A 9,378-nucleotide genomic window follows, 5' to 3' on the forward strand; every position below is an offset into this window, starting at 1 on the left:
TGGCATATGTGGTATGTTAGGTATCTGAAATGGTGTATGCTGGACGCTGGGCACAGTAACTGGCATAGGAAGGACATGGGGCTCAGGAACAGGCATAGGGTGTACATGTGGCATAGTGATTGGTACAGGCTGTACATAGGGCAGCGTCCCAGGCATAGGCAGTACCTGGGGCACAGGGATTGGCATAGGCTGTATATGAGGCACAGGAACAGGCATAGGCAGTGCCTGGGGCACAGGGATTGGCATAGGCTGTATATGAGGCACAGGAGCAGGCATAGGGTGAACCTGGGGCACAGGGATTGGCATAGGCTGTATATGATGCACAGGAACAGGCATAGGCTGAACCTGGGGCACAGGGATTGGCATAGGCTGTATATGATGCACAGGAACAGGCATAGGCTGAACCTGGGGCACACTGATAGGATCAGGCGGCACGTGTGGCTCAGTAATGGACATAACCCATGTGTGCGACTCAATGATTGGCACAGGCTGTATTTCGGGCAAGGGAACAGGCATAGGCTGTACCTGGGGCCCAGTGATTGGCATATGCTCTACCTGGGGTAGAGAAATGGGCACAGTGACAGGCATAGGTTGTACCTGGGGCACAGTGAAGAACACAGGTTCTACATGGCATACAGAAATGGTCACACACTGTACACCAGGTACATTGACTAGCATAGACTGTGCAAGGGGCAGCATGTTCAACATATGGTTCACACGGGCACTAACAATGGCACGGCTGTACAGCCTCGGGGCCCCGTACGCTCTCGGGGACTGGCTCCTCAGGTGAATGCTCCCTCTCCTGGCTAATGTGGCTGGTACCCTCTTGGTTCCTGTCATCTGTGAGTCCTGAAGCTACAGCAACAGAGGGACCTTCTCCACTCCGCCCCATCCTTCTTAGTTCTTCTACTCCTCCCAGTTCTGCGGTTGGGGCTCGCGACCCAGGCTGGCCGCTTCCACTCTCTTCCTCATTTCTTCCCTCTCCAGTCGGCAAGACCATGAGTGCTCAGCACCTGAAAGTGGGTAAAGAGCAAGATGAGGCGGCAGGGCCCAGGGTGGTTCAAAGGAGCCATGGCGTCAAGACATTTGATGCCCACGTGGGCGTGTGCAGCCATAGAGGGCAGCGCATGCCCAGCCGCCTCTGAAGGTCAACGTTCCCTCACGGCCATGGCAGCCCCACCTCTAGAATGTACTTACCCTTCCATTTTTTCTCATCAGGTCCCTCGTGAGGCAGGTAGTTGATGTCCCCATGCTTCATGACAGGAATGCTGTCAAAGTCACCAAAACTTTGCCTTCCTTTTCGCCTCTTCAGGTTCTGCACGGTTGCCCTGTACACTTCCGGTGGGACAGCATCTCACCCAGGAAGCATTCTTTTCCTTATGCTTCTAAGGCTGGACCACTCGGGTTGTCATATCCAATCAGAGGCTTTTTTTCTATAGCTGGGATGATTGACGGTTGGTATGGTTTGAGACCCTGAAGTGTATAACCAAGAGCAGTTTCACTCTTCAGTGAACAGGATGAGTTTACAGGGAAGGCATGACCCTTGGAAAAGTAGAATGTAGAAGGGGCCTTCCAGTTCGCTACTCCATGACTTCTTTTGCCCTGGTGCACTATCTTCCTAGGGCAAGAATGATGGTCCACTTTGTGAAGGCATTTGCGGCAGGAAAAAAAGATCCGCCAGGAGCTCTGGAGGTCTTGTGGAAATATGAAGACAACCTCTCTTAGTTTAGTGCCCAACACTGGGTCCCTGGTACCTGGCCGAGAACAGATATTAAGTAATGTGTTTATCTGGGAGGCTCTTCAGGCCCTGGGGCTGCTAGACAGGAGCTCATCTTCCCTGTTAGCCTTCAAGTGTGCTGTTACAAGCTGTGAGAATTTTATACCTGTGCTGAGGTTCCTAAAATATTCTTTCTCTGGGTCTCTCTCTTCTCTCCTCCTCCTCCTCCTCCTCCTCCTCCTCCTGCTCCTGCTCCTCTTCTTCCGCTCATCTCTTTTCCTCCCTCCCTCCCTCCCTCCCTCCCTCCCTCCCTCCCTCCCTCCCTCCCTCCCTCTCTCTCTCTCTCTCTCTCTCTCTCTCTCTCTCTCTCTCTCTCTCTCTCTCTCTCTCTCTCTCCCTCTCAGAATAGCCCAAGTGTCAAGAGCAGGGCCTGGTCCCTATCCCAGAATTTTCAACAGAGCAGGAACTTCACTGGTATGTGGCCAGTCTGACCCCATGGCAGCACTATCCCCCAGCATGTCCTTGTCACTCTGAGACTAGAAATGCATTAAAGAACTATCATATGGCAAGACGATTCCTTTTCATGGTGTGAGAATGTCTGGGGGCCCTGGTGTCTAAGATTTCCTTCTATCAAAAGTCTTACCTCACACTTCTGGTTACTGCCTCACTTGTAAATCTGCACAAGTCTATTTCCAGCCCTTTGTCTTTCCAGTATAACTTGAAATTACCCTAGACAAGGTCTACCATGAGCTGAGGATTTCTTTCTAATTCTGGAGAATTGTGTAAAGACGACCATGTTGGGGATGAGGATGTATCTCCAATAGCAGAGAGTTTCTCTTGCCCACTCTAAGCCATGGGTTAGATACCCAGAATTGCCTAAATCTGAGTGGACGCCTATTATCTGACCACAAATGTGTTAGATACAAGACCAGAACTTCCTTCATCCTTCTTGAGATGAGTTTAAGGCCAACCGTTTTCAAAACACACACCCTCAAGTACACACAACAAGAACCAGATTCATTTCAATAACCAGTTCTGATGTCTCAATTTTCTGGAAAATCAGTGAGAAATGGACCTAATTCAAAAGATAAATTTCAGAGATATTTGTTTAAAAATTACACGCAAATATATTTTGTTGGCGCATGGTTACGAGAAAAGAAAAGGAAGCCTCCCCCCAGCCCGGAATGGCTGGATTCTCTGGTTTCTTTTGAAGCAACAGAAACTTTGTCCACAGGATGTATTAGTACCACGTGTGCCCCACAGATGGTGGGGTAGGGTGACCAGAACCCCAACAGTGAAGAAGAGCGCTCACTTCCCTGCTCCTGTGAATCCAGTGATTTTCCTTTGGAAGATTCAGGTTGGAACTGAACTCGAGTGCGGGCAGCAGGCAGTGCTGTCTGAAAAAGCACTGGCCTCCTACTGTGGACAATGAGGACCCTTGAACATGGTTCTGCTCCTAAGTTGTCACAATGGGGGCGAAGGGAGCATCGGTGAGACGCAGGGACCCATGCATTCTGTGCAAACCCAGTAAAGCCTGGGAAATGACGGTAACTGCAGAGGACACTGCAGGGGACGTAGGCATACCATCTCACGAAAGACGGCTGTGCCATCTGTTTGAATAGTACATAGAGAGACCACTTTGCATCTACAGTGTACAAAGCAGAAAGAAGAAACAGGAACAATTTGTCTTTATTTTTATTGTCATACCAGTGTCTTAGATATAGGGAGACATGGCTTTCTTCCATGTCTAAGCAAGGGGAGACACCAAACAGCCCATCTCCATGTGCCTCCTGGGCAAGGATGGCACTCTAGGGCTCCTCCACATCCATCATGCAGATGTGGTCCTGGATCCCACGTGGTGCACTCCGGAGCATTGCTTTCTTCTCCCGGGCTCTCTGTTTGGCTCGCCTGTTGTTAAACCAAGCCTGAAAGCAGAGGACAGGAAGCATGTCATCGTGCTGAGTACTTGGATGGAAAGAGCCACTTCACTGGGACACGTTATATGTCACTGCCATTCTAAACCACACAGCAGAAGGAGCTGTTTTCAAAACCTCAGCCATGCAGGGCAGAAGCAGGGAGGGTGTTTTGGGTGTTGGAGGACAAGGCTAGCGTCTCTGGAACTGAACCTTCTTCACAGGAGACTGACAAGAGCGGCAGGAACCATGAGTTTATGAAAGTAACAGCATGCCTGCTCCTTCAGATCACACAGGGAGAGGAGCAGCCCTGTGCCCCGTTCTGGAACAGACTCGGCACAAGACAGGTTCACACTTAACGTGACCCCAATGTGGACTTTTATTGGTACCTTATTCCAATGCTGGCTCATCTCTAATTTTTTCCATACTCTGCTTTTGAATGCTTCGTTCCTTAGACAAGTTTTCAAGGGGGTTATCCCTCGCCCCCTTCCCCTGCTGTTGGGACAGTTTTGGCCACGTGTTCAGGTGAAGGCATCAAGTGTATTGAAAACAACCCCCCAAATTAAAACTGTGTGCTCCTATCTCATGCAGACTGACAGAGGAAGAGGAGCAAGCACTCGGACTACTGTGCTCTATTTCCACACCAATCTCACCACAACCTGCACCTGGAGATCCTAGTGTAGCTGCTATGGGCAAAGTCCAGATAACTAGTAGCTTTTCCTTTACCCGACTGTGCACGACTAACTTTCAGAAAGCTAACAACTGAACCATTTATAGCCCTGTTTGATCCTGCATCTTCTTGATTATTCCCACAGCATCCTCCATGACTCCACATCCGGCATGACTCCACAGAATCTCCATGAAAAGGGCAATGACGTTGAAGGACTTAAACACGAATGACTAGGTAAATAGCTATGGCCTCACAGGTATGTATTCTACATGTATGTGATTACAGAGTCCATGCTGTTTAAAGATCTTGGCTTTGCACACAGAATATCAGCTGTATAAGGGTTTATCATACAGGCTATGAGCTGCATGTGGGCTTTGCACATACAGTATGAGCAGCTTAAGTTTGCCTTGGTTTTCTTTTTCCACAAGGTATCACTTTCCTTCCAAGAATGGGCAAGAAACCCGAGGGGGCGTGTACTTCCTTCAAGTTCCAGTGATGAAGGCAGTGGTGGACATCACAAGAATGACAGACAACTCACACCTCCTGAAAAAGACCCACGACGGCTGGTCCAGGACTGAAGCATGCTCCAGGTGGACGGCCCTGCCCCATGCTCTCTCGAATTTACTCACCTGCACTTTGGCTTCAGGCACATCCATGTTTCTGGCAAGTACCGCTCTGTGTAGAGAAAGGCACAGAGATCAGTAGTCAAGGTATTGAGAAAAGTCACAGGCTGGAAACAGTGTGTCCTTGTGTTAGACTGTATTACCCTGCTCAACTCAAGGACTCCTTGCACACAATGCCAGGCACACTTTTGAAAGGGTTCGATCATCAGGGCATTTAAAACATTGTGCTGTACATTGGTGGTCAAGACAACATTAATCAGCTTACACAAATCATTTTAATGCTGTATTTTAAATGAGCAAAAAAGGCAGAATTCTATTACGATGCTATGCAAATTTTAAAGAGAGTAATATGTAGGAATTATGGGAAAGCACGCATGAGGACAGGATCTTTATTATTCTTGCTCAGTTTTTTGCAAATTTTCTTTAGTTCCAATTGTAAATGCCAGGCAGGAGCAGGGGAGGGGGAAAACTTGGACTAAAAGAGAGAGCATCAAAAATAGAATCTTCCAGGTATCATGGGGCACAATCAAGATTGTGTAGCCAGAACTAATGGTGGAGACCTGTACTTCCAGCTAACTGGGAAACTGAGGCAGAAGGGTCACCATAAAAGGCCAGATTAGGCTCTAGTTAAATTCAAGGTCTCCTTCAGGACATTAGAGAGACCCTGTCTCAATCAGTAAGAGGAGGCTGGTAGCCAGGGCAACTGGCCTCAGATTTGTCCTCCTGGTACTTGAAGATCAGAGAGAGGATGACCTCAAGTTCCAGGTTAGTTTTGTTTGTATTCTGGATTTTCTTTTAGCCAGGACTCCAAAGACAGTCCATTAACCCAAATGCCCACTTAAATCCAGCCATGAGATGGTGGCTGGGAACATGGAATTCCTGTGGATCAGACAAGTGGCTTCAGCCCTCACCACCGACAAAAGAGTAAAAAGTGAGAAAGACAACCAAGTTATATAAAACGTTTGAAAAATATGGCCACATTCTGTTACCCAGTGAAGTAATCAAAAAAATCAAGAGGCAAATGACCAGCGCTGGTGAGGAAAGAGAGAAAAGGGAAGCTCCTAGAGTGTGGGTGGGAAAATCACTTCATGCCCTAGGTAATGAAAGAACTGATTAGAAACAGACCCAGTCCAGTAAATCCATTTCAGAGTTTACCTAGCAGTCCAGCAAATCCATTTCAGAGTTTACCTAGAAGTCCAGCAAATCCATTTCATGGTTTACCTAGCAGTCCAGTAAATCCATTTCAGAGTTTACCTAGCAGTCCAGTAAATCCATGTCAGAGTTTACCTAGCAGTCCAGCAAATCCATTTCAGAGTTTACATAGCAGTCCAGCAAATCCATTTCAGATTTTACATATCAAAGACAGAGCCAGGATGGGAAAGACGTTTGCGTCACCCCAGGGAAAAACCTCACCACCCCAATAGCCAGGGGGGCTACAGCAAACCTGAACTCCTAAGAGGGGGGGTTCTAAAGCAATGGTGGGGTGTGTTGATTCAGTGGGGTGATAATAAGCCCCGAAGCAGTCTGACCACCAGCAGAAACGACATCTGAAAAGCCAGAGAACTGTGACAAAAGAGGCAGAAAAAGGACATCAAGCTCAGTCGCAGGAGCCTTTAGAGTCCTCTTTTCAACAGGAAGATGTCTCGGTCTGCAGGGGAAGAAAAGGGGGATTCTGATACAGTTTGTCACAAGGAACGGACTTCTCTGGCCCTGTGAGAGAAGGCATAAACATACTTGGCTCTGCAGACTCTAAAGCATCAGAACAGTTTCATTCCAACACGGTTTTCATTTATCTACGTCACTCCCCGGTTGAAAATGGAGAGAGTGTCAGGAGCAGTAAGCACACCTGTTTCCGGTCACCACCACAAACAACTTCCCCACTCCGGTCACGGGGGAGAAGCTACCCGTGGTTTGGAGAGTAATGGGGACAACAGGGAAAAGAAGGGGTAAAGGCCAGGTCAACATAAACATTAGCCCATGGAGGTCCGGGAGCCTCCTGGAGCCAGCACCTACCTTGTGAGTACATCTGGGTACTGGGTTTCTTGGAAAACAGTCTCCATTTCCCGCACCTGCCAGTGTGTGAAGTGGAACTGATTGCGGGGCCTGCTGGGCCTGCTCCTTCGAACCTCAGGCATCTCAAGGGCTGCCTCCTCTGGGTCCACCTCCATGGGCTCCTGGCTGTTGATGTCATCTTCGGGATCCAGGGTATCATGAGGGCTCACGTGCCCCCCCTGGGCCTGGCTGTCCTCTGGATTCTCACTGTGGTCCAGGCTCAGAGCTCCCTCACAGAAGCTGCCCCCCACTTCAGCTGCTGCCCCCTGTTCAGGACGGGGGCTGCTGTCCTCTCCATAGTCCTCCATGTGAGCGTAGAAGTGGTCACTGTAATCGTGGATGTGCGCCATGGCTGCTGCTCTATGGAAGCCTAGACACTTGCCCCTGGCTGGAGCCTTTGGCAGCAGCCTTGCCCTGGGGGCTTTCAGCAGGTTGGGGCTACAAAGGCTCAGGTGCTCCTCCTGCCAGACCACTATTGGCTTTCTAGCTGAATCCTACCCCAGTGGGTGTGCCTGTGTGGTGAGAATGGGCTGGGGCGTGGCCCCAAGGAAGGGGGGGGGGAGAAAGGGTGTATGCAGAAGCTGAATTTTACCCCTAGGTGATCTGCTTTGATCTGGCCTCTATCCCTGGCCACTGCTCAGAGACCCCACAGAAGACCAGGTCAAAGGGGCTACTGGAGATTTCAGGCTGATTTTAGCATGGTGAGTGGGGAAGAGGGAAAAACTCACAATGAGCCCCTGAGAATGGGGGTTCTGGCATTAATGAGTCCAAATACCCCAGTGAAGTCACTAGAAATACAGCCTGAGCCTTCAGGAGGGAGGGCTATGTGAATCTTGGATAGCTGAGTGAAGGGTTGTTTACAGAATTTCCTCAGTGCACAGCACCAAGGCTTTTCTTCAAAAATATCAATGAGAGCTCTTTCCGTTAGAGAGAGATCCCGGCCATTTGCGTGTAGTCAGTGGGTGGAGACTGGGGACCCTTGGGAACACCTGCTTACCCAGAGACCCACAATCACCGCCCATATTTGGTAAAGGCGCTCTCTCACAGAGCCACTTGACCAGGTCCCTTGCACAGCACCGCGAGCTACAGAAGAATGGCGCCATATCTAGGTCATAGGCAGGCCAGTCAGAACCTGAGGCAGGCATGTGGTCACCTAGACGTGTCTCAACAGGCTCTGGCCCACTGCTGGATACACGTGTGTGGCAGTTTCCTCCAAGATAAGAATTCCATGTGGGAGGAAGCCTCCTGGAGACTTTAGACATTCCAGATGGAGGTGAAAGAGTTCATAATCCAGGACACAAGGAGTAAAAGGTTAGGCAGCTTAGCCGGGCTCAGTAGGGGTTTGTTCACGTTTCCTGTGTCTCCCCGGGAAGCGTGTCTGCAGCACATCTCAGTGGCACGCTGAGGACTATAGGACGAGAATCCAAAGTCGGCTGAGGCAGAAGCCGCCATCTGCAGGTTCAGTTCAGGGAGCATGAGTCCCTGCTGAAATGCCACTGGGTGTGGCAGCCAGGCACTGAAGCAGCTCAGGAGAAGGTACCTGGTACCTGGGACATTGGTGGCAAGCGCCCGAATGAAAATCAAGAAAATAATCTTTTGCTGGAACATCCATTGTGGGGTCTAGGTCCTCAGTGGATCCCCCTCGTCTCTCTGTCTCTGTCTCTTTCTGTCTTCCTCTGTCTGTCTCTATGTGTCTCTCTCTGTCTGTCTGTCTCTCTGTCTTTGTGTCTCTGTCTCTGACTCTCTCTCTCTCTCTGTGCTTTTCCAGGTGTGGTCCCCACCATGAGTTCTTGCTGATTATCCCAAGACAAAAATGATTGTAAAATACCATCCAGAAGTCAATTGGGAGAAGAGGCCCTGCTGATAGTGGCAGCTGCCACAGTGGGGTGACAGGGTAAGGGAGGGGTCAGGAAGGAGGAGAACTCCTCCCTGGTGTAGGAACTCTTCTTCCTATGGAGAAACAGTTGAAGTTGGAAGGAGCTGGGAGCTCAGGCTCCCCGGAGACAGTATGAAGGCACCTGGAAACCCCTGCTTCCAGTCCTCCCTTCAAAGGCTGACAATGCTTTCAGTTCATTCCAATTCCCCAGGCACTATAGGATAAGCATTGAGCCAAATGAGCCCTGCACAGCCTGGGGGCAGGGGCTGAGCTCTGGCTTCATTCCTCCTTCTAGATAGAGTCCCTGCCCCCTCTTCCTGACCAAAGACAAACAGGGAATCCAAGGCTGCTGTGCCTGCCCGCTTTGGACAGCACCGTGGCCATCATGTCCCCTGGACATCTCAGACCGGAGTCCATTTGCAGTAGGTGATGGTCAGTAGCTGCTCGCCCAGTTGGTCAAGGTGTGGCAGCCCGAAAGACATTGGGGAACAGGCAGGTCTAAATGTGATATCTCTATTCTACCCCTT

The 9,378-nt window shown here is 49.8% G+C and overlaps 1 protein-coding gene across 1 annotated transcript; it reads right to left on the reverse strand.

Moving 5' to 3' along the window:
• Positions 1 to 3,390: 3,390 nt before the first annotated feature.
• LOC142841485 (homeobox protein Rhox13-like) lies at positions 3,391 to 7,454 on the reverse strand. The gene is made up of 3 exons (XM_075958397.1): positions 6,937 to 7,454; positions 4,930 to 4,975; positions 3,391 to 3,642 (listed from the first exon to the last, which is right to left on the reverse strand). Exons 1-3 carry the CDS (start codon positions 7,323 to 7,325, stop codon positions 3,526 to 3,528), a joined length of 552 nt encoding a protein of 183 aa, XP_075814512.1. The 5' UTR covers positions 7,326 to 7,454; the 3' UTR covers positions 3,391 to 3,525.
• Between the last annotated feature and the right edge of the window lie 1,924 nt (positions 7,455 to 9,378).

Source organism: Microtus pennsylvanicus, chromosome X (assembly GCF_037038515.1).
Source record: "Microtus pennsylvanicus isolate mMicPen1 chromosome X, mMicPen1.hap1, whole genome shotgun sequence".
NCBI lineage: Eukaryota > Metazoa > Chordata > Mammalia > Rodentia > Cricetidae > Microtus > Microtus pennsylvanicus.

What these genes read in the sequence shown, in the direction of transcription:
- LOC142841485 (XM_075958397.1), bottom strand. Translation starts at nt 7,325, where the DNA reads ATGGCGCACATCCACGATTACAGTGACCACTTCTACGCTCACATGGAG. An exon ending in TACCCAGATGTACTCACAAG is followed by an intron (nt 4,976 to 6,936) that starts GTAGGTGCTGGC and finishes TTCTCTACACAG; the next exon opens with AGCGGTACTTGCCAGAAACA. An exon ending in TGCCTGAAGCCAAAGTGCAG is followed by an intron (nt 3,643 to 4,929) that starts GTGAGTAAATTC and finishes CTCTGCTTTCAG; the next exon opens with GCTTGGTTTAACAACAGGCG.